General features: G+C 48.1%; 1 protein-coding gene across 2 annotated transcripts in view; it reads right to left on the bottom strand.

Annotated features, from left to right (window-relative positions):
- Positions 1 to 24,873, bottom strand: part of LOC144818511 (prostaglandin reductase 1-like) — a 1,303,604-nt gene that overhangs the window by 226,143 nt on the left and 1,052,588 nt on the right. For both annotated transcript variants that reach the window (XM_078675999.1, XM_078675998.1), the window contains one exon: positions 5,416 to 5,583. In XM_078675999.1, the coding sequence (XP_078532125.1) occupies positions 5,416 to 5,583 (168 nt within the window). The remainder of the gene's footprint in view (positions 1 to 5,415; positions 5,584 to 24,873) is intronic.

The following is a 24,873-nucleotide window of genomic DNA, read 5'->3' as shown; positions in this document are numbered from 1 at the left end:
GCAGGGCGAGCTCAAGCCAGGAATGGAGATCCTGGAAACACTGCGCGTTCAGCCACGAACAAGAACAGAGCTCCACAGTGTCTAATGATGCAGCTGACATTTATTCATCACATCCTGTGCAAACAAAGCTCATTTCCTAACGCGTTTCGACGTCCCTGACGTCTTGATCACAGGTGAGCATTAATTAAAAACCCAGTGGTCACGTGCCTGCTCAACATACTTCAGGCCCCAGAATGCATCAACATAGTGGAACGGAATATATGGTAACGGGTCTGCCGGGGTGCACCCTTCAGCCCGGTTAGCAGCGAAAGTAAGCTGGTGAAGGAAACTTTACATTGCGCTTGGAGCCCACTGGAGGGCTGTTGAATTGTAAAGCAAAAGCAACCTAAATTGTTCTGACACGGCAACGGACCCCACCTGTGGGATAAATTGAACTGCATCCCCCAGCATGCTACTCACTGGAGAGTGCATGCGCAATTGGTTAAATTAAGGCTGCAGTTATCCGTGACCTGTCTTTTTGCTGCCCCATTAAGAAGAAGCAAGCAGCTTTGAAACGCGTCGGGGACTCTCAGAAATACAGGCGGAATGTGAAGCTTCCTAATAAAGAAGTTTTGTTAAACTTACTTACTTGTGGAGTGGCGTCCTTGAGATCGAGGAACCCTTGGAGAAGATATATATATATATATATATATATATATATATATATATATATATATATATATATATATATATATATATGCACAAGTGACCTCTGAGCGCTTTTATATACAGCCCCTTTTATATAAAAAAGAAATCATACAGTGTTTAGAAAACGCTTATGACACGTAAAAATACTTTGTGCACTACTAGGACCAGAATGCCGTGCAACCACACAGGAAGTAGATGTGGTAGTAGAAATAAAAATGCCTGGTCTTGCCCAGTTGTTACAATCTACCCATGGTCAAGGTTCGAGTGAAGAACCGAAACGCGTTGGGCATAGCAATGTTTGCTAAAATGCAATAAAAAGCAATATTTACTGGCTGCCCTGCCAGAGAAAACTCGCACCGCGCCAAAAGTGGAGCGCCGGCATTCAAACTGAACGGTACAAAAGGGGGTGGTGATGGACGGAGCATTTGAACCAATCAAACACTCACACCCAGTCAACAGATCTGGGTTTAATCCATCACCGTTCTTTAGCCCACTCTGCCACCCCAGTTCAGACATGGCCATATGCAAATCAGTCTGACCCTGTGCCTCATGGGAACAGTCCAGCCCGAACTGCCAAGCCATGCCTTCCCTGGACCGGAAACAAACTTCCGAGGACCGGTTTCTGGCATTACACCCGTCTTCAGCCCGGCTTGCTTGAATCCAGTGGCAAAGTGAGCTTATTGATAGGGGTTGCCTGCCAGATGCCATAACCTTAGCTCATCACCTTACACACCACGATGCCTAACACCTTTAAAATATTGACACTCAATGTGCGGGGACTCAACAGCCCGGTTAAAAGACGAGCGATACTCTCCTCTTTGGAAAGTACACATGCAGATATCTGCCTCCTCCAGGAGACGCACCTGCTGACCCGGGACTGTCACAGGCTTTGCTCACGAGCGTTCCCGGGACAATACTTCTCCTGCGGGACCACTAAAATGGCAGGGGTAGCAATCCTAGTGGTGAAGCATTTCAAGGGGGAAGTCCTCCACAAAATAGCAGAACTAAGGGGCAGACTCCTGGTGTACCGAGTGGCTATGGGAGGGGTAACTTTCACAATAGGCTCTTTGTATAGTGAGCTGAGCTGGCCTAGGGGGTCAGGGTGTTTCTACCCTGCCCCCTTTTCTTGTTTTGCGCATTTGTTTTTCTCTATTCTTGTGCCTCAATTCTACCGAGGCACAAGATGGCTACCAACACTTCCTGGTTTGCAGTGTCGACAGCCAATTAGAATGCAGCTCGTGATCGGGAGGGTTTGTGGATCCTCCGTGCCTCTATATATCGATATTTCTATTTTTTGATTTTCTCAGCAACTACTGAATGGATTTACACAATTTATGAGAAAGAGTTCTTTCTGAGGCAAGGGCTACCCTTATGCTAAATTTGGTGTAATTCCGTTCAGCAATTCGAGCTGTAGCCGTGTCTTAAGTTTGCTATGGGAAATGCATTTTTTATCTCTTTTTTTTTAATTTATCAGGAACTACTGAGCGGATTTACACCATTTAACATCAAGAGTTCTTTCTGAACCAAGGGCTACCTTTTTGCCAAATTTGGTACAATTCCGTTCAGCAGTTCGGGCTGTAGCTGTGTCTAAAGTTTCCCATGGGAATTAACATGAAGAAAACACGTTTTGGGACCCCCCTTTTTTCTCAGCCCCCGTTTGATAATTTTGCGAAGGTTCGTCAACCGGTGCCAAAGTTATTGGGAAAAGAAAAATTGTTTTGTGAATAGAAACAAGGTCCTAACTATAACTACCTACGACTGCCAGTAGGTTATATATATATATATATATGGTGAAGAACTACGAGTCTGTTTTCATGTTAGTTATTGTTGTAGTTTTAATGATACACACGCAATGAACTTTAAAATGGCCGCGCTTACAAGCTCACTTACCAGTGAACAAGACTGCGGGGCAGTTGAAACGCGTTTGGTAGCGGCAGCAAATAAAGATTGCTAAATTGCACACGGTGTGGTCATCTTTTGGTATATATATATATATATATATATATATATATATATATATATATATATATATATATATATATATATATATATATATATATATACTCCACACTGGATTAGGATAGCCCGCTGCCTCCAAATCAAAGGTCGCGTTGACGAAATAGACCTCCCAGTCATTAATTCATCACACATTCAAAACAGAAAAAGTCGACGCTGTGTCTGTGTGCAGAATAATTGAATGCCAGCTGGTAATGCTAGACGCGTTTCACCTCTCCTGCAGGCTTGTTCACTAGCAAGTCAAGAAAGTTTTCTTTACATTTTTAACTGTGAGTGGGAACCTGTGACATGATAAACTACAACAGTAAAGTGAGATGACAGACTGGTAGTTTGTTAACACATACATACAGTGCATACATAATTACAACGATGTGAGTTGTTACTTGTGTTTTTGTCTAAATTCATGAAACCTGCTGCATAGATAAAATGTACAATAACAGCTTCAAGTGCTTATTTGTATCGCTCGTATTATTTACAATAACTAATACGCTATGCGCGCACCATGCTTGACTGGAGTTCTGACCTTAGTGGTCTAGCTCTGAACCTGCATAGGTTTTACATTGCACAGAATAGCTGTGCTAATTCAATTCTCTACACGCGGCAAAATTTAATTAAATATCTAATGCACTAGGTAAAATCATTAGGCATCAAGCAATATTCTTTCTAATGTTGCAGTACCCCCAATTATGCCCAAGTGGGCTTATCCGAATTCATATGGATCATAATTATTCTAAAAGCCTGCATGTAAACATATTCCACCTTAACAGTACATTTCTTACATATTCAATCATCTGCCTAAGAGTGCTCGTGTTATACAGAAAAGTTCAAAACAACAGACTTTAATCCAGGTACATCATTAAACTCAATACCAAGAACGCAGAAGGTCTCAACATGGAAGAAGACTTACATACACATTTATAGGTTCCTCTTGCATCTCTGTTGTTTTTAACTTTTAGCCTATTAGTTATTGTATATAATAAAAATGCTAAGAAAACTTTATTGACTTTTGACTTGCTAGTGAACAAGCCTGCAGGACAGGCGAAACGCATCTAGCATTACCAGCTGGCATTAAAATTATTCTGCACACAGACACAGCGTCGACTTTTTCTGTTTTGAAAGTGTGGCGAATATATATAGCTCAGTTCTCTTCAGCTGGAATGCAGGGCCCTCTGTGGTTGTTTTTATGACTGCAATTTGTGTGTTAAAAAACACCCAAACACATGTTTTTTTTTTATGTCTCTGAGTCATTCCTTTTACATTTTTCAACCCACTGAATGCAGTTATAAGAACTATGTTAAAAGAAAGTCTCACAGACATGTTGATTTTATTTATTGAATTAAAACTTTATTAACTTTTTTTAAAAATAATAATTAGTTATTAAAGATTGCATTGTGTGAACCAAAATATACATTTGATTTAAAAAAATGGGGATTTTTGAATAAAGATGCTAAACTTACCTTATACATATTGATATGCTCACACCTTGATCAAGCCAATAGGCTCATTTTTATATTTTGCTATTGTGATGTTTTGACATAGTCAGTAAGCTTGCTTGAGTGCCTCCAGGACCTGCAAGACCAACCGCATGCTGCACATGCTAGAAAGCCTTGTGCTGTGTGAGATAGCACGCATGTAGGGGGTTGGGCATAAGTCCTGGTCACAGACCATGCCCTGCGCCCAATCCCACACTGCGCATGGCCAAAGGACGAGCATAAAGGTGAGTAGGTCTCTCGCAAGGGATTGGTGCGAGGTTTGGTACAGGGTCTGGCTGCATACAGGGCATGGAGTTGTGTGCGCAGGTGGGGTTGGCCTTACGTATGTGGTAATAAAATAATAATAAGTTTAAAACAAAATCCTAGAAATTTTTCTTTTTCTTTAAGTTTCTGTGGGTATCATGGCTCCCACTGGAGTCTATGGCAGTTCCTCACAAGAGGACTTTATTTGGTCCTGTAAGGGTTCAGCAGTACCCGCACCACAAAAGCTCAACCTGAGCACCTTTTCCAATGTGGATACAAAAAATGACTGAATGTATTTACTTTCACAGTAAAGTTCCGACTTTTTTGCCAAATTTCGCATAATTTTGATACGCCATTTATTCTCTTTCTCACAGGAATTAACATAGGAAATCAACATATTGGGATCTCCCTTCTTGTTTAGGCTCCTACTTGACCGATCGGCACAAAACTTTCCAAGATGGAGCTGAGGTGGATTCATCTTTTTTTGAAAGTTTTTTGCAGATTCGTCAGGCGCCAAAGTTATTAGCACAACAAAATGTTTTCTTCCTATGGAAATGTTAGCCTATCTAACTACGCAGATGGAGAGTGACACTGTGTAATACATACATATATATATTCACTGAAAAAACAAGTTAAAGTGACATTATAGTAAGTGAAAATTTCAGTGACAACGTTACATTTTAAACTTTAAAAAAAGGTTACTTTTAAACTAAAAAAACACTGAAATTCACCACTTATAGTTATCTAATTATAACTCATGCCCCAAAGTAACTATAACTTGCATCCTAGCCATGCACAGCTAATTATCCCACATTTTACATCACTCATGGCATGATCTATGACACCATTGATTGCATGACTGCAACATTTGAAATTACATCATTGCTGACAAAGCTGTGCATGGCAGGGGAGGGACTTATAGTTGTTATTAAACATCTTCATCTGATGCAATCAATGTCTTCTTTTTGATACTCACCCTGGCAAGCCAAGTGCTCCAACAGCTAATGATTTTGGGATATTTTCAGGCCAGTTTGGAAGCAGCAAGTGTAAACCGGTGCCGTTCGAAATGGAGTGAGTTGTCCAACCCGCTGGGGAAATAACAAATTCACCAACTTGAAACTTATGGTTCTTGCTTTCTACAACTCTGTAAAAGAGAAAAAAAACGTTGTCACAGTATATCTAGAATACTATGTCAATTCATTTAATTTTTTATACAGGTTCTGAGGGATCTATCCAATATACACACATGGAGATTACTGGGAATTTTCTGTGAGGCTTATTTTTGCTTCACCGGTCTAAACCTGTTCGTAATACTCTTCAAAGCAAGAACACATAACATCAACAACAAGGATAGCCTTCCCCTGAGAGCTTTGCTTCTCTGAGTCACCCTCAGGACCCTAAAGCTCTCTAGGGCCAGGGTCATCAAGCTCTTTGAGAAATGGCAATAAACATGAGGAGCCTGTGACTGTTCTCACACCTTCCCAAGCATCATCTTGCACAACACCACCCCAAAAATGTCAGGTTTTGCGCCGCTTTAATATTCCAGCCACTGGCTGAGTGGGATGTTCATGGAGACATTGTCAGTGAAGTCAATGTGGTATAGCTTTACAGATGTGCTTGCGCTTCTGCATCTGAGTTGTACGTGTATGTGCTCCTTTGTGCCATCTGCGTACATGATTGGCTGTGCAATATATGTCATTTTAAATAAGGTAGTGAGTACATGTTACATATATCCACTTTTACCAGTCCCTCTCATATCTGAGTCTGTGAGGATTCTTCTCAGACTGACTCGAACAAGAGAGGTCCTGGTGAATGCGCAACATGGATTGAAAGGGTTAACTCTTTTGTATATTGTTGCCATGGTAATTCCTGAGACGCAGATTCCGAATCATGACAATCACTTTTTAAAGTTTCCTGTTTTTGTGTATCTGTGCCATTGTGCACTAGGGGCGCCATGACTTATGGTATGTGTTGTGTGCATTCATAACCATAACTGGCAAATTTCAGTGGTTTTACTCATTTGTGCCAGAGCCATAACTCCGTTTGTAACAGCTATTTCTTCTATACAGGAACTACTGCATTCCTGTAAGCTTAGACCTTTTGCAAAATATTTACAATTCCCAATAGTTCAAGTAAAATACTGGCTTTCAAACTGTCCCAAGTTTTACACTTTGATGTCAATAGTTTAGGTCAATGGGATTGCAGCCCAGTCTCTCCTCAGGGTTCACACTTTTAGGTGGATAGCATCCTGAAAATGGAGTGCCCTGAAAAGCAGAGAATGCAGTCAATACTTTTACTGCTGATCCAGCCTCTTCTTATAGGGCATCAGGACAATGCAGCTTATACTGGGCCTTATGGATGCTTGCTCTAACTCATATTCCACCGATTCTTGGTCTACAGGCTCCCTACTCGGAGATGTCTCTCTTTTTACCTTGTGAACCTGATTGGTGCTGGATGTTGGTGGAGATTCTGTAGTCCAGTCCCCTTTAAAAAGGAAGATCCTCCCTTCTTCCTTTGCAAGAGATGGTGTAGGGAAAGTGGGGCATCTGGATACAGTTTTTACAGTTATTTTTAAACGCATACAACAATATTGAGACGAAGAGCAAATGTCATAAACGCATATAAACTTGCTAACATAGACAAACACATACAATATCTCACTACAGTGCATCATACACAACATTAAACAACCATTATAAAATACCATACAACTGCAATAACAATTAAAACATTTAATAGCATACTGCAATACGCCTCTATGATTCAGAAAATCACAATGCAATATAAACATTTTACCAGTTTCATACAACCACATATCAACTGATAACTACACACACAAAAAAAGCACAGCCTGTCTTACTATGGCAAGCTTGAAAAGAAATGCCATTATACACACCATCACCAATTAATATGTAATACCATATACCGTAACACGCACATGCAAAAAATACCATTTGAACCCCTTGCTCCTAACTCAGAATGTAATCACACACAATGGAACATATCCCTATATGAAAGCTTTAAACTTTTCTTAAAGATCAAAATAGCACCATAATGTTGCAAAATAGTGTATATAACCAATCAAAATACTTTCACTGCAACAGTTGTTCCAAAGAAACTCACTGTTAAAGAAAAGATTGAAGTCATATAATGTAAATATCTAAATTTATCCTTCACATCAAAAATCAAAACTAATGCCAAAAGCAGTATAATTAAATGTTGTCATCAGTGAACTTATCTGTGATGTAATTGATTATGTCATTTGATATATCTACAGATGTCATATGTGTGGTCGTAAGTAGTGCATAATGGGGATGTAAGATATGGTTATCTTACCTAACCATACCCAGAGAATTTCAGGGTTTTTAAAGATTTGTTTAACTATAAATTCACTTTAACTGTGATTTTTTTCTGTGAATTTCTAAGTTTTTAGAAACATAGGTTAAGGTCTTATAACCAAAGCTAACCATTTTTCATTCCAGTATTTGTTTCAGTGAATTTCTTGTGGTTTTTGATCATATGTCATTTACAACTTTTCCTTGCACTATCTTTCTATCCACAGAAAACCTCCACTGTGCATGGCCTTAGGCCAACCATGAGCAGCCGGGGGTGGCCACAAGTTTCGGCTGTGGGGAATAGCACACAGCGTTTGTCTGTAGTGGGAGTCTGCCTGACCATGTGCCCGAACCCCTGCAGATGGCTGAGTTTACTTTTTTTCAGTTTTGTTTGTTGGGGATCTTCTGGCCGTGCTTTCAGTGGATGTTACCCATCTCCCCTTTTGGCTCCTATCAATCTATTTTTCAGGACTCTGTCTGAACCAAAGCACCAAGTTGTCCTGCAATGGCTGCAACAACAGGTTTTCGTCTGTGTGGACAGCCAGCCAAGAGCTTCAGGTCTATGAACCTGACTTTGGATTTTACAGAAATGAAATGGTCACCAGGTAAAAAGCTTCTCTGTCCATCCAGGTCAGAATTATTTTTTTAATTTTGGACTTGCAAATACAAGAGCACTGACCTTCCCAGATGAATGTCCAGATATTTTAAACTCTTTATGTGCAGATTAAAACACTTTCTAAACACTATTTCCTTAAACACTATTGAAGGCACTTCCTTGAGTAAAGTAAAGTTACATTCCAAGTTTGTTATAATTCCTTTCCGCAGTTATTTTCTTTATGTTATGTTATGTTATGTTAAGTGCATTTATTACGCGCACAGCTGCTCCAGCAAAGGAGCGTCCTGGCGCAAACAAGGTAACAACATAACACAGCTAAAAGATAGGAAACTAAAAATACAGCGAGTTAAAGAAATAAAAAGGTCTTAACGGCCCTACAGAACGAAAAAAGATCATAATGGGCACGAATCTTTGAAGGAAGGGAATTCCACAGAGCCGCGGCACGTACTCGAAATGAGCGGCCGCCAGCACGGCTGAGCTTAAACCTGGGAACTACTGCAAGTTCAAGGTCCGACGAACGTAGAAAGCGGGCCGGAACATAGGGAGACAAGAGATTCAAAAGAATCTGGGCAGGGGAGCCCTTGAGGATCTTGTATGACACACAGAGTACTTTAAATTGGATCCTCTGTTTAATCGGCAACCAATGGAGAGAGCGCAGAGTGTTGGTAGCGGAACAGAACCTGGGAAGGCCCACCACTGCCCGAGCGGCCGCGTTCTGCACACGTTGTAGACGGGTGATTTTGGCCTGATTTATCCCTACTAAGAGGGAGCTGGCATAGTCGAGCCGAGAAATCACCGTCGCCTGCACCACAAGTTGCCTGGTCGAGGCATCAAAGAATTTTAGCACAGGTCTTAAGCCTCGCAGGATGCCGAAACAGCATGCGGCAGTTCTCTTTTTGTGGCAGACAAAGCTAAGGGCCGGATCTAACCACACCCCGAGATTTTTTATCTCCGAAACCGGGGTCGGGGTGGGACCAAGCTCTGAGGGCCACCACCTATCACCCCAGAGTTCCGCTTGCTTGCCGATGATCATGATTTCCGTTTTTTTTGCGTTCAGCTGGAGACAGTTGGAATTCATCCAGCTGGCAACCGCCCGAAGTCCATTCTGGAATCTTGGGGCATCCAAACAAGAATCCCCGCTCAGAGTGACCGCCAGCTGAGTGTCGTCAGCGTATGACACCATGGTCATACCCCACTGCTTGACAACCTCAGCCAGCGGCCTCACGTAAAGATTGAACAACGTGGGACTCAGCGAAGATCCCTGAGGAACCCCAAGATCCAGAGGATAAGATTTTGACTGGTGGGGCGGAACGGCCACGCAAAAAGATCGATCAGCAAGAAAGGAGCGGAACCACTGAAGAGCAGGGCCAACGACGCCAGCTTCCTCCAAGCGCTGCACAAGAATCTTATGCGAAACGGTGTCAAAGGCGGCGCTAAGATCTAACAAAACAAGCGCCGCCGTTTGACCCAAATCTAGCACAGTGCGTAGGTGTTCTACCATGAAGAGGAGGGCCGTTTCCGTGCTGTGCCCAGCACGGAAGCCGTTCTGCGTTGCGTCCAGGATATTGGCCCGCGAGAGATGGTCAGAGAGAACGATGTTCACATGAGCCTCCGCTACTTTTGCCGGCCACGGAAGAAGCGATATTGGACGATAGTTCTCAGGTTTTTCCGGGTCCAAAGATGGCTTCTTCAGGATGGGCATAACCACTGCCTGTTTCCACTTGGCAGGAACCACCCCTGATGCAAGCGAGATATTAATCAAGGAACAGACTGGCAAAAGATCGAAATATGCCGGATTTCTAAACAGAGTCGGTCTTAAAGGGTCTGCCGGGGACCCAGACTTAACTTGCTGAGCCAGTTTCTTGAAGCTTTCAGGTGGGAGGCAGGGAAGGGAATGTAAAAAATCCTGCACTGGGGGGCTAGGAAGCCCTTTGCCAAGGGGCATAGCAGTGGGAAAGGCTCGGTAGATAGCTTGGACTTTTCCAAGAAAAAAGGCCGCCAAGGTTTCGCAATGTGAAGTAGAGCACATTGCATTCACAGAAGGCTTTTTTGCCACCAGCTCTTTAAGAGCCTTAAAAATAGTTTTAGATGGATTGATGCTGTTGCGGAATTCAAGAGCGTAAAATGCTGCGCGAGCTCTACAGACAGCGCGATGGTATATTTTGATGGTGGCCAGATACAGGGCTTTTTTGCTGGTGTCGTAAGTTTTACGCCATTCTCTCTCAGCACGTCTGCACGTGCTTTTCAGCGCACGCAGAGATCCATCATACCAAGGACTGGGGTCCCTAGATCCGCATTTGCTCAGAGTTACTGGAATGAGGGAATCAAGGGCCCGGGTGACCCATTCACAGAAACGGTCATAGCCCGTTTCCACAGTATCTAACGGGCCCAACGGGTCCTCAGCCAAAAGGCGATGAAAGTCCTCAAGTTTTAATTTATTCCAGTGTCGTCTGGGTACAACTCGGGTCCTGGGCTTGAGAATACACTCATGCAGTGGGCACTGGATCGTCACTAAGAAATGGTCTGTCCAGGCCAGAGGGGAAGGGGTTAAAACCCTTAGCTCTGCAAGATTCGTGAAAAAGGGATCCAGGATGTGTCCCCCTACATGAGTGGGACACGTGATCAATTGAGGCAATTGAAAGGCCTCAAGATCGGCCAAGGTACTACTCACGGCGGGCGCTGCCAGATTGTCAAAATGGAGATTCATATCCCCAAGGATAGAGAAGTTGGCACACCCTACAGCCAGCGTACTAATAGCGTCAGGAAGTGCCTCCCTAAATGCCACGTCGCTACCTGGGGGGCGATAAATCAACATGCCGGAAAGGGAGAAATGGGGAGTGATGGAGATCTTAAATGAGGCACTTTCGCAGCCTGCGATTTTTAGACCTCTCCAGTCACACGAGTAGCAGGATCTTACAGCAATATCAATATCAGGAATAGGGACAAGGGTATAACAATTCCACCTGCAACACAAGATTATGAGGAAGCACTGTTGTATCCACAAAGGTGAAGATTGGTGGATTTGTGAGATGGGTAGATGTAAATATTCCCAGGCGTGCAAAGACTAAATCAATCAAGCAAGAGCCAAGTCTTGAGGCCCTTCCTGAATTGGGTGAGCGTCGCGGATTGCCTGAGGTGGCAGGGCAGGGTGCTCCAGGTCTTGACAACGAGGTGGGAGTATGACCTTCCTCCGATTCTGGTCTTGTGGATCCTGGGGCAGCGGCCAGGGCGAGTTGGGAGAATCGGAGTTGTCTGGCAGGTATGTAGAATTTGAGGCGGTGGTTCAGGTATACTGGTCCTTCATTGTCTAGAGCTTTGTAGGCGTGAGTGAGGAGCTTGAGTTGTCTGAGGTGTTGCATGATGTGGCTGCGGTGGGGGATGTCGAGTACCAATCTAACAGCAGTACTTTGAACGGTCTGTAGTTTCTTGAGCTGTTTCTGGGTGATGCCGGCATAGAGTGCGTTGCTGTAGTTGAGCCTGCTGGTGATGAGTGTGTGGGCGACAGTCATTCTGAATTCTGTTGGGATCCATCTGAATGTCTTTTGAAGCAGGCTGAGAGTGTAGAAGCAGGCCGAAGAAACTGCGTTGATTTGACGATTCATGGTGAGTGATGAATCCAGTATGATGCCGCGGTTGTGTGCGTGGTCCGTCAGGGTGGGGAGAGATTCCAGAGCGGCTGACCACCAGGAGTCTACCCAAGCTGAAGGAATGTGTCCCAAGATGAGTACTACAGTCTTGTCCGAGTTGAACTTGAGGAAGCGGTCTTTCATCCAGGTAGCAATGGCCTTCATTCCACTGTGGAAGTTAGTTCTGGTGGTTGGGGGTTCATTAGTGAGGAAGGGGATCAGCTGGGTGTCGTCGACGTATGAGACGATATTGAGTGATGGTTTCTGACGATGGCTGCGAGGGAGGCCATGTAGACGTTGAAAAAGGTGGGGCTCAAGAAAGAACCCTGGGGCACTCCACAGCTGATCTCTGTGGGTTCTGAGAGGAAAGGTGGCAGTCTGACTCGCTGGGTCTGACATCGTGGAGTCTCGGGATTAGGGTGCGGTGGGAAACTGTTTCGAAGGTGGCCAAGAGGTCTAGTAGGATGAGGGCTGTGGTCTCACCCCAGTCAAGGAGGGAGTGGATGACGATGGTGGCGACGAGGAGTGCGGTCTCCGTGATGTCGTTGTTTTGGAAGCCGGATTGTGAGGTGTTCAGGATGTGGTTCACTTCGATGAACTTGGAGAGTTGGGCATTGATGACCTTCTCTATAACCTTGGCTGGGAAGGGGAGGAGGAAATTCTTGAGGTCTGTCGGGTCTGAGGACGGCTTCTTCAGCAGGGGGTTGATAATGGTGTGTTTCCAATCTTCGGGAAGGTGGCGGTTTTGATGGAGTAGTTGATGGTGCAGCGAAGCTGAGGGTCGATGGTGGCGGCTGCTCTGTGAAAGATGTGGTAAGGGCAAGGATACGTCAGGGCTCCTGAGTGGATGCTCTTCATGGTCTTCAGAGTGTCTTCTGGTGTGAGCGTGGTCCAGCTGAGCATGGTCTGTTGGGGTGTGGTTTTGTTGTGTGCGATGGTGGCGGCGTAGTGCCTGGGTTAGGCCCATGTAGCGAAGCTGCTTATTTCTTACATGGTCCTCTTTTGTATTACTGCTGTGACCTTTTTCACATATTCGTGTGCATGACAATGTTGAATTAGTTTCTCTGAAACTACTTCTGTTTACACATCTGGCTTCGCATAACATGATGCCTTGAACACCAAGTACAAGGCTTTTAAGCACAAATGTACAAGTATTGTTCTATCTTCTTCCACGGGGCGAAAGGGCTATCTACATAGCCATAAAATTGCTAATCTATACATATATTGCAAGGATACCTTTTATTATAAATAATCAGCGTATCATAGGATTAGCAGAGGAGGCACCTCAGCTGACACTGAGGGCCCCTGTATGCTGAGACTTCACCATGCTGTGGTCTGTTATCTCCGGGAGGGATGTCAAGTTCATGACCAAGACAGGGTGCTACATTCTCTCCCACCAGGTAGAGGGTAGGTTGGATCATCCCTTGGTGGGGCTGTAGGAAGCTGGCTCTCTATATACTATACCAAAGTATGGTATCGTGTGCACAGAATCCAGTGGATCCCAAAGGCTTACAGAGTGAAAAGTAGATAATACCTTATTCTCTATTTGTGGTAGTGTGGGCGAGCAGTAAGGCTTTATCAGAGGGTAGTGTTGAGCATGTATTGTACACACTCAGGCAAGAAATTATGTCACACTCTCAAATACTGAACTCTGACCAATTTGTTTTCTATATAAAGATTATTTAGTTGTAGTTTATTTCTAGAACCAAGTACGGCCTGGCACAGGTAAGTGTAATTGTACTTTGCAAGAATAATGCAGTTGAATACAGTTGAAATGCACTTGAATGTAATGGGTTTGGTTAAAGGTAAGTTAAAAGTCTATAAACAGTTGAAATTACTACACAGTTACTCTGTAACTATTTTGTGAGTAGTTTATTGGATTACATTTCAGATTACTTTTCTTACTTAGGGCCAGATGTAGGAAGCGTAATTCCGGTCGGTAACGGCCGAAATTACCGAATTTCGGCCGTTACCGACCGGAATTAGGCTTTTCATATGTAGGTGGCTTCATTTCAGATTCGGTAAATTACCGATTCCTAAAAATACCGAATCGGTAAATTACCGAATCTGAAATGTAGGAAGCACTCAAATGAGTGCTTTTCCCATTTTAGGATTCGTTATTTACCACCAACTAGAAGTTGGTGGTAAATAATGAAAACCTTAGAAAAAGCATTTTTTGTTTTGCTTTTCCAACAGTGCCATGTTGCAGACATACATGCCCTTATGGCATGTATGTCTGCAACATGTGCACCCATACACAAGTGAGGGGTGCAACAGGGTGTCAAAGTGACACCCTGCCACCCTTCAATGTTTCCCCCATTTACCAAATCGGTATTTACCGATTCGGTAATTGACATTCATTCCTATGGGCCACCAGGCCCATAGGAATGAATGGCAATTACCAAATCGGTAAATACCGATTCGGTAATTACCGAAACTTACCGATTCGGTAATTATTTAAGAAAATGTACCTACATACCATTTGCCTGTTCTTAAATACCGAATCGGTATGATTCGGTATTTAAGAATCGGTAATCTGGGATTACCTACATCGGGCCCTAAGTGTGGTATACCTAGATACCACACTGGAACATTTCCTGGATAAAGGTAAGTAATGAAATTTGTTATCAAAACACACTTGTATGCCTTTTCATAGAACTTACAACTCCACACTTAAACCTTTTTTTACAGTAAAGCATTCAATGCAATCCTATGAAAGGAAATGAAGTTATCAGTTTACAGGTAAGTACTTTGTTTTAGGAGTTGGGTATCTGAGGTTATAACAAGGGTTTCCCCGGGGTCAAGGATGCCCTCCAAGAGCACCCTCAGCGGCACTAGGGCGGTTGGGTGCAGAGTGCTGAGGCCCAATGTTATCCAATTGGGGATCAGGGGCCTCCGGTTGGTGGCTGCTCATGCGCAGGCCACAAGGCTGAGGGAGCAATGCTCCTGGAGTTAAGCTCAGGGCAAAGGGGTGTTCAAGTTAGCACACAAAGTGCACCCACAGCGGCATAGGGTGGCCGGGTGCAGGGTACTGTTTTGGCATTGGGTGCCTTTTTGTTTTTAAGGAGGATTCTCCAGTTTCAACAAACACTGCAGGCTTGGGGCGAAGATCTTCTGGAGGCAACCGCCGGGTAGAGAAGTAAGGTGGCATTTCATGGGATGCTGGGACACCGCCGGTTGGGCCACCCAAGGCCGGGGGGTGTTGTGTGCAGGGTTGTCTTTTGGCATCGGGTTATCCTTACCTGCCCCTGGTGCGGTCAAGGGGATCCTCCAGAAAGGGGCTGCGGGGTCATCAGGAGACATGAGGTAGGTCAGGGATCAGCAGACCTCCGCATGGTGTTGGTCCACTCAAACTCGGGCTCTGGGCTAAGGGTGCAGGGTTGTGCAGACTTGCCGATTTGGCCGGAGCCAGAGTCTGTTAGTGAGCAAATCTGGTGCTCACATTGGACAAAGTCTTTTCAGTGAAGGCAGGCCAAGTCCTGAGGGTACTGGGAGGCTGCTGGCTGCAAGACATGCCGGGATTCCGCTGATGCAGGTCCAGGTCAGGACAGGCCAGTAGTGCTTGGGCCAAGCCTGTTGGTGCCCTCTTCTTCTTACTTCAGCACGGCTCTTCTGTACTTCTTCTTCTCTCTTTTTGTCTTAGATGGCAAGGATCGGGGTTGCCCCTAAATAATAGATATAGGGCTGTTTCGGGTAGGTACACGTTGGGACCAATGGATCCCTTCCTTGGGGTGGGTACACACCCTATTATGCCACCCTCCAGTGGGAGGGGGCATAAGCCTCACTCCTGTGGCTGGGTCCCCCCATTTTCAAGATGGTGGGGACTGAGAGTTGCACTTCACCTCGCCTCCCCCACCTGAGGGGTAGGGTTGGCAAAGGTCGGCACACCTCTCCTCATATCTTGGTTTTTCTGCCGATTCTTCCACCCAAAGTGGGGGTCAGAACTGGTGGGGGCCAGTTGCTAGGAGCAGCAAATGGCTCAGTCAGCTCATAAAGGTGGCCAGCCTTTGAAGCTTTGCCTTCATGGACCCTGCCCATTCTGGGGGAGGAGGCTTGGTACCTCTGCCCAGGATGTGCTTTCTTTACACACCCAGAGAGGTGGCAGCTGGGGAGCAGCCAATCAGCCAGGACGCTAGAGTTAGGTCGTTTTTCTGGGGGAACTCCAAGATGCCCTCTGAGCTAATTGTTTTATAAATCCCACACTGGCATCAGTGTGGGTTTAATGTGCTGAGACGTTTGATACCAAACATACCAGATTTCAGTAAAGCCATTATGGTGCTGTGGAGTTCGTAATGACAAACTCCCAGACCATATACTCTTTATGGCTTTACTGCACTTACAATGTCTAAGAATAGACTTATGCAAAAAGAACAATTAAAGGACAGAATGAAGAACAGTGTCATACATTCACCCCAGCACAGAGATCTGGGCCTAAATCCATTGTTTTTTTGCTCCCCATGTCATTTCAGTTTGAACCCAGCCTACACAAATCAGTCTTGACCCTGCGCCCAATGGAAACAGTCCAGCCCGAACTGCCAGGCCAGGTCCTCCATGGACTGCAAACAAAATTTGCATATATCTGGGTCTGAACTGGGGCGGTAAAGTGAGCTAAAGAATGATAATGGATTTAATCCAGATCTGTGACTAGGGGTGCGTGTCTCGAACGTTTCAGTGCTCCATCCATCATCTCCTTGTGTTTGCTTGTTTCCGGTCCAGGAAAGACTTGCCTTGGTATTTCGGGCTGGACTGTTCCCATGAGGCACAGGGTCAAGACTGATTTGCATATAGCTGGGTCTGAACTGGGGTGGCAAAGTGAGCTAAAGAACGATGATGGGGGGGTCGCCGGGAGACGGACGGCGGGCGTTGAGAGGCCCGACTCGATTGCCTGGGGTGCGCTCCATGGTCCGAGTTGGTGTGGTGGAGCGGAAGCCCGTGAGTCCCCGCGGTCCTCCACGCAAGGCCGGGGACGTGGCCTACTTGCGGAGCGGCCTGAGCTCCTTGCCGCCTCGGGGTGGCTGCGGACCCCACTGCCGCCGGGGGACACAGAGCGGTCAGCGCAGACGAGGTGAGGAGTGTGGGCGAGGCTCCTGAGGCGGCCCAAGGCGACTCCAGTACAGCGGGCCTAGACCGGGGCGGTGTGGGTGCCTGGAGCACCGTGGCCGAGACACTGGGCACCCGGTGAACGGCGTGTGGTCGCGCGCTCCTGGGGGCGGACCGCAGCACATATTGGAGTGCCTGGTCTAGCTTCACTGGAGAGCGTGGACCCGGGAGTGTAGTAGCGGCGGTCCAGCGCTGATGACCCTCATAGTGGAAACGAGGGGCTGAGGGGTATCTGGAGTGCGGTGGAGGACACCCCAGGCCGCAGTCTTCGGCGGCAGGTTCGCATGCCCCTGGCAGGGCCCTACAGCTAAAGAGGTAGGGCAGTAGCAGACGGGACGGCCTTCCGAGTGGAGCCTGGAGGTGGAGGACAACAGGGGGGCCTCTGACGCGCCTGGCCAGAGGCGGTGGCCTGCGCTATGCTGGTGCGGAGGGCGAGTCTCCGAGGGTGGCAGGGGCTGCAGGACCACAGCCTGTTACGAGCGGTGGGACACACGTTGCTGGCCCTAGAGACGAAGGTGCCTGAACTGACCGGACTGGGAGGTACAGGCGGAGGCAGTTGGGGACCTGGTGGAGCAGAGAAGGACCCTCCCTGGTGCAGGAGCTTGTAGTCAAGGAACAGCAGTAGAGCAGACCGGCCGGCACGAGACTCTATAAGGATGGTGGGCAACAGAGGTGGCAAGAAGGGGGACCGTACACTCCCCGAGATGCTGCGCAGAGGTCAGCAGAACTCAGACAGGGAGCAGCTGTCGCCGAGCTCCTCTAGAGGCTCACAGGACACGGGCGGCGGGGAGCCACCTGTCACCAGATCCTTCCTGGAGTCCCTCTTCAGCTCCATCCGAGACGACTTTCAGACGCTAAAACAGGAGGTTGCTGGTGAGGTACGGGAAGTGCGAAGGGAAGTGGACAGCCTGGGAGAACGAGTGGCCACCATGGAGGGAGCGGGCCACAGGAGGGACGACGAAATAGAACAACTACAGCAGGAGGTTCTGCGCCTTCGGGATCAACAGCTGGACCTTCAAGCGCATAACGAGGACTTGGAAAACCGGTCCCGGCGGAATAACATTCGGGTCCGGGGGGTTCCGTCCAAGGAAGAGGGCTCCGACGCAGCTGGTTACCTACGGGACATGTTCAGGGATATCCTGGGAGAGCCGGCGGACTTCCCCATTGGTATTGACAGAGCACATAGGGTGGGCCCACCGCGGCGAGCATCGGCACCTCCGCCGTATATCTTGGCCTTCCTCCCGGACTTCTTGCTCAAGGAGCGCATTCTGGCCCAGGCAAGGAAGAGGCACTCCCTGACCTTTCGGAGCCATCCTGTTGCCTTATTCCAGGACCTATCAGCCATCACGCTTCAGAAGCGTAAAGCATTCAAGATCGCTACTGACTTTTTGAGGGAGCATGAGACGCCCTATGCCTGGGGGCACCCTTTTCATCTAATCTTTCGTTGGAATGGCACTATGCACCAACTCCGCTCACTGCAAGATACGTGCGGAGTCCTGGGCATCACCGCGACGGAGGAAGACGCGCCTACGCCGTGTCGGAGGTGCCCTAATAGGGGGGGCTGGCAACGGGTGTCCAGGAGGCGATCCTCGGAACAGTCCGCGAGACCGGACTCGCCCACCATCAGGACCGACAGGGCCAATGCTGTGCTTGAGGTGGCCAGGGGCGCTGCCCCGGGTGACGTGGCGCTGACGGCCTAAGAACACTCCGGGGGGAGATCACTACAGCCTTCTTCACTATGCAGGCTTGGGGGTTCTGGGGGTGGGGTGGCTGCGGGGAGGGGGCAGTGGCTGGACATCCACTTAAGTTACTTACCACAGACTTGTCCCCCTTGGGACTAGACTGGGACTATGGTGTGCTGGTGTTGGGAGAAGGGGACGGGAGGGAGGAGGAGGGGGGGTCAGGGGTTTGTGGCCTGTTGCCTGTGGGTTTGTTTGCTAGTTGGTTGGGGGTTTGGGAATGGCCAGGGGGTTGGGTCGGGGAGTTGGGGGGGTGTCCAGTACCTTTTGCGAATTTTCCCTGCCCTAGTTGGGCTCACACGTGCTGCTCACCTCTTCTCCGCCCCACCTGGACGGAGGTCCATTGCTTGTGCCCCCATTCGTCCCTATGCCTTTGACGACCCTTAAGGTTTTGACCCTTAATGTTAAAGGGTTGAACAATCCGGTCCTGTCCCAACTGGAAAGCACACAGGCAGATATCTGTCTATTGCAGGAGACCCACTTGCTGGCCCGCGACTGCCATAGGCTGCGCTCCCACAAATTCCCGACACAATTTTTCTCTTCTTACACTACCAAGACAGCGGGGGTGGCAATACTAGTGTCGAGGCGCTTTAAAGGAGAGGTTCTACACAAATTTGCAGAGCCGAAGGGGAGGCTGCTGGTGTATCGGATTAAGCTTGGGGGCCTTGTGTTTACCATTGGGTCTGTGTACAAAAACGAGCATAAGGAGCGGTTCTTTAGCTCGGCCTTGGTGGATATTACACCACTCCAGACAGACATATCATCATAGGGGGGACCTTAATATGGTCTTCGACTCGTCTCTGGACAGATCGGCGCCGCAGTACCCGCAAACCGGGGAACTCTCGGCGCGGGCAGGTCCCAACTGGCGGACCTAGATCTCCACGATCTTTGCCGCCGTATCCATCCCACCGATAGGGATTACTCCTTTTATTCGCACGCACATAAAACATATGCGAGACTGGACCACCTCCTGGTTACGGGACCAGTCTGTGCCCTGGCTACGGCCTCCGAGATAGGGGTCCTCTCCCTGTCGGACCATGCATCTGTCACAGGCACCTTTAGCTTACCGCCAATGTCCTCAGCGCACGGGGTCTGGCGCCTCAGGGACACCTTGCTACACAAAAAAACGTTAGTAAAGCACATTACGGACACCATCCGTGACTATCTGGTTCACAACGATAACGCCGATACCTCTTTAGCGACACAATGGGCAGCCTTGAAGGCAGTCCTCAGCGGGGAATTTATAGCCATTTTGTCAGCGGAGAACAAGGAACGGATGCACAAACAAGATGAACTTACACAACGGGTCCGCGAACTCGAACATATGCATCACCGTACGGGAGCTCCCAGAATCTGGAGGCAACTCAAAGCAGCGAGGAAACTCCTGTCAGCCCTGGATACGGACCGGGCGGAGTACGCGGCATTACGTCTGCGACATGCGTATTATAGGGGGGGGACAGATGTGGCCGGCATCTGGCTAACAAGCTCAGAGTGGCGCACCAACAACACCTGGTGAAGGAGATCTCGGTCTCCGACGGGGCCGCGGTCACGGAGGATGCCCAAATTGCCGAGGCCTTCCATCAGTTTTATGCGGATCTGTACGCGAGCGACCCTCTGTCGGTGCACGCGGCGGAGGAGTACCTGGATTCGATCACCCTCCCCTCCCTGGCTTCCACACAGGCGGAGTACCTGGAAAGGGACATCCGTATTGAGGAGGTGATTGCCGCTATCTCCAAACTCAAGCACGGCAAGGCCCCGGGGCTGGATTGCTATACGCCGCTTTTTTATAAGACGTTCTGTACGACGCTGGCACCTATCCTCACCCGTCTTTTTAACTCGTTCTCCACACCGGGCGCCATCCCGCCCGTCCTCTTGCAGGCCACCGTGACGGTCATCCCCAAGGCGGGGAAAGATCGGACCCAATGCGGCTCATACAGACCGATCTCCCTCCTAAACGTTGATCTCAAGATGTACACTGGGATCCTTGTGGCCCGGTTGGCACTCCATTTGCTGGGTTTGGTGGACTCAGACCAGGCGGGCTTCGTTCCCGGGAGGCAGACGGTGGACAATACTAAAAGGGTGGTATACCTCCTGGAGAAGGCCTCCTGGATTCCCGGAGAGAGAATGATGCTGGCGGTGGACGCCTGGAAGGCGTTCGACTGGGTACACTGGCCTTACTTAGAACAGGTCCTGGCGAAGGTGGGAATTGGGGAGAAATTCCGCTCCCTGGTATTTAACTGCTATAAGTTTCCCTCTGCAGTGGTGCGAGTGAACGGCTGCAGCTCGCGGAGTTTTGCAATAGAGAGGGGCACCAGGCAGGGGTGTCCACTGTCCCCGCTGCTCTTCGCTCTGTATATGGAGCCATTTGCCCAGAGGATACGCCAGAACCCGAGTGCGACGGGGGTGAAGATGGGGGGGTACACCCACACGGTAAGCCTATACGCGGACAATGTTATATTGACCCTGGACGACCCGAAGAGGGCACTCCCGGCGTGCATTGCGGAGCTGGATGCCTTTGCAGCGGTCGCGGGATTCAAAATGAACATATGGAAGTCGGTGGCCCTGGATGTGTCGCTGACTGCAGCCACAAGAACCGAACTGCAGGGCCTCTTCCCCATGCACTGGTCGTCAGATCTCGTGCCTTACCTTGGCATTCTACTGGCACCCACCCTGCCCGCTATGGTCACCGCCAACTACACTGCCTTGGGCGGGAAAATCAGGGAGGAACTGGGACGTTGGAATAGAGGCACGCTATCCTGGCTCGGCAGGATAGCCGCGGTTTAGATGACGGTCCTGCCACAAATTCTTTATTTGTTCCGGGCTCTGCCGCTCCAACCCCCATCAGGGTGGATTCAGCAAACGCAGGCGGACCTTGCATGTTTCATCTGGCAGGGCCGCAAACCTAGACTGAAGAGGGCGCTCTCCACATTGGCCCCAGAAGCAGGGGGACTGGGGATACCGGACTTGCGCAAGTATTTCCAGGCGGCACAATTGCGATACCTCGTGGAGTGGAGCAGATGGGAATCGGATAAGCACTGGCTTTTCCAGGACCAGGCAGTGGCGGGCCGGCCTCTGCAGGAGGTGCCCTTCTTGCTCAGGGCCCACCGCCCCCCCAATTTGTACGCGTCCTTTGTTACGCGAGTCCCTTTGAGGGTGTGGGACGCCACTAGTGTCGCCCACAGTCTTACTACGTTCCCCTAGCCGCTTACACCTTTGGTTGAGAACCCGGACTTCACCCCGGGGATGGAACCGGGGGCCTTTACGCACTGGCGAGCCGCGGGGTCCAGGACACTGTTTCATATGTATGATTCGGAAGGCATCCTTCCCTTTCCGAGTTTCAGGCAGGAATACACGTTGCCTGAGACGGAGAGACTGAGATACCTGCAGGTACGCCACTGGGCGTTGCACCCGCAAGTACGGGAGACGGCGGACAGGAGGCTTCCTACTTATGAGATGTGGCTCTTGTCCCGCACCTCCGATGCGAAATTGATCTCCGACCTCTATAAGTTTTTGCAACCTCCTTCCTCTCACTTTTACAACCCGGGCAGGGAACGGTGGGAGCGGGAATTGGGGAGGACGTTGAGCCACAAAGAGTGGGACCAGATTTCATACCGGGCACGACACTCTGCATACCATACGGGACTCACCGAAACATTTACTAAAGTGACCACCTATTGGTATTACACCCCAGAAAGACTACGCCAGATGAACGGTAACATTGATGATACCTGTTGGAGGGCATGGTCGCAGGTGGGCACACTTACGCATGTCCTGTGGGATTGTCCACTTTGCATTCTTATTGGAAGGAGGTGTTAGACGAGATTGATACACACTTTGACATTGAGCTGCCACTCTTCCCCGTGTACATATTGCTGGGCCTTCCTAATCGGCTGATGTATCCCCTGAGATCCCGTAGAGGTCGACAGATTGCTATAGCACTGGGCTCAGCAGTCCAGAACATCCTCATACACTGGCACACCACCACACTCCCCTCCATCACCGGTTGTTTGCACAGATTGTGGCATGTATTGGGAATGGAGAAGTTGTCGCTCACGGTGGCTGGGGACGTGGAGCAGTTTAATGACCTTTGGCAGCCGTTTCATTCTCTACTGGTCACTGAATTTAGGGAACTCACTTGTCTAAGGTATCTCCGCCTTCTGAGATTAACGTCACCTGCTGAATAGGCCTCTTGAATGAGATTCACCTGCGGGGGGCAGTGGGGGGGGAGAGCGGGGGATGGATCTGAGCACTGGACCAGGGGGAGGGGGTAGGGGTGGGGGGGAGTTGAGGGTGTTGGGGGGGAGTTGGGGGGGTTGTTTATTTCTTGCGCTGTTGTCTCTATTTATGCACCGAGATGGGCTAGCCTTGATGGGCCTTTCATTGGGAGAGACTTGGCGCCCTGAGTGGGCTTTCAATCGCCGTGCCTTGGCACCTATTTCTTGCGACAAGTGTTTTTATGTTTTTGTATTGTTTCAATAAAAATGCTTTAAACCTAAACAACGATGATGGATTCGACCCAGATCTGTGACTGGGGGTGAGTGTCTGAAAAGTACCAGCGCTCCGTCCATCATCTCCTTGTGTTTGCTAAGAATAGACTTAAAGGAGTACAAGGTTCCTACACCTGTACCCTCACCAGTGGCATAGTGCACCCAGCTAGAGGGGTGGCTGACCTATGCTGTAGGCATTGGGCTGTAGGCATGGCACACAGGGATGTGTGCCATGTTGTCTCTTCATTTTTCTCTGCACCATAACACGCTAATTGCAATGGCAGTGTTATTATGTTAAGGTACAGGACCTCTAAGGGTGGCACAATAAGTGCTGCAGCCATTAGAGGCGTTTTCTGGTCACAGGACCCTTGGTACTTAGGGTATCTTTTACAATGGACTTACATGTTGCCAGAGAGGTGCCAATTTGGGGGTACACAGTAACGTTTGACGGAAAGAACATAGGCCCTGGGTACCTGGTTGGCAGGAACCCAGGGAACAATCAGTCGAAGGGCATCAATAACAGGCTAAAAGTGAGGGGCAACCATCCAAAAAGGGGCACTTTCCTACAGAGTCTTCTTGGCTTTACACCTACACACAGTCTAGGCACACAGAGAGTAACATTTGCTTCGTAGGAGTTCACCTGATTACCACCTTGTTTTATCTGCCTGCATATATACACTGTTTTAGCACCATGGTAGAACTGTATCTAATATTTACTCTTTTGGTTCTTGTAATCCCTTTCATCTGCTTCTGTCTACTGACTATCGCAGCACATGTATTTTACACAAGAATAACGTTAGTTCAATAAATATATTGAAAACGTTCCAGTGTATATTCTCTGTGTATTTCTCTGAGAACGAAAGAGCATGAGTGATTGAGCAAGAGGTCCTGATCTGTTACCACGATCCCTGAGGGGTCAGGGTTGTCATGTTCAGGGGGTGCCAGAAATCATTCCCTCCCTGGTAGGGTTAGGGGGGCTTATGATGGCACTCTGAGCTAGCTAGTTTCTAGTTCAACATATCCTGCAGGGGTACTTAAAATCAGTCTAGGCACCTCAGCCAAAGTTTATGTTGTCCAACAAACGTGCAGATCCTACGGATTAGTGGGAACTACACAACATGGTTCCACCGAAGTTGGTTGGTTTCTTATTTAACGGTCTACCTGAGTAGTTCTCAGAGACCCTTACTCACCTCCGAACAGGAGAAATCCTGGTTGTTAGGGAAATTCAGCTCAGCTAAGTAGGTATACCGTATTTATTGGCTATAGGTTATTCAAGCTTGTAGGACAAAACTTTCCACATTGTGCTTACCCTGGCTCCATAAATTCATCTATTAATTTCCTTCTTCTAAAAACAAAATGTTCGTAAACAGGGAAAACTGAAAGAACTTTGGAGAAGAAGTAGGAGCTAGCTCAAAACATTACAGAAAAACGCAGACATGCCATTACAATAAAATTATTTCAATATGGTATACCAGCAACGAGTGGAGACGTTACCTTCATAATTAAGGCACACAAAGCATTCACAATAGAG

This window comes from Lissotriton helveticus, chromosome 2_1 (assembly GCF_964261635.1).
Source record: "Lissotriton helveticus chromosome 2_1, aLisHel1.1, whole genome shotgun sequence".
NCBI classification, from domain to species: domain Eukaryota; kingdom Metazoa; phylum Chordata; class Amphibia; order Caudata; family Salamandridae; genus Lissotriton; species Lissotriton helveticus.
Note: the sequence above shows the minus strand (reverse complement) of the source record. Positions and strands in the feature narration are given on the sequence as shown.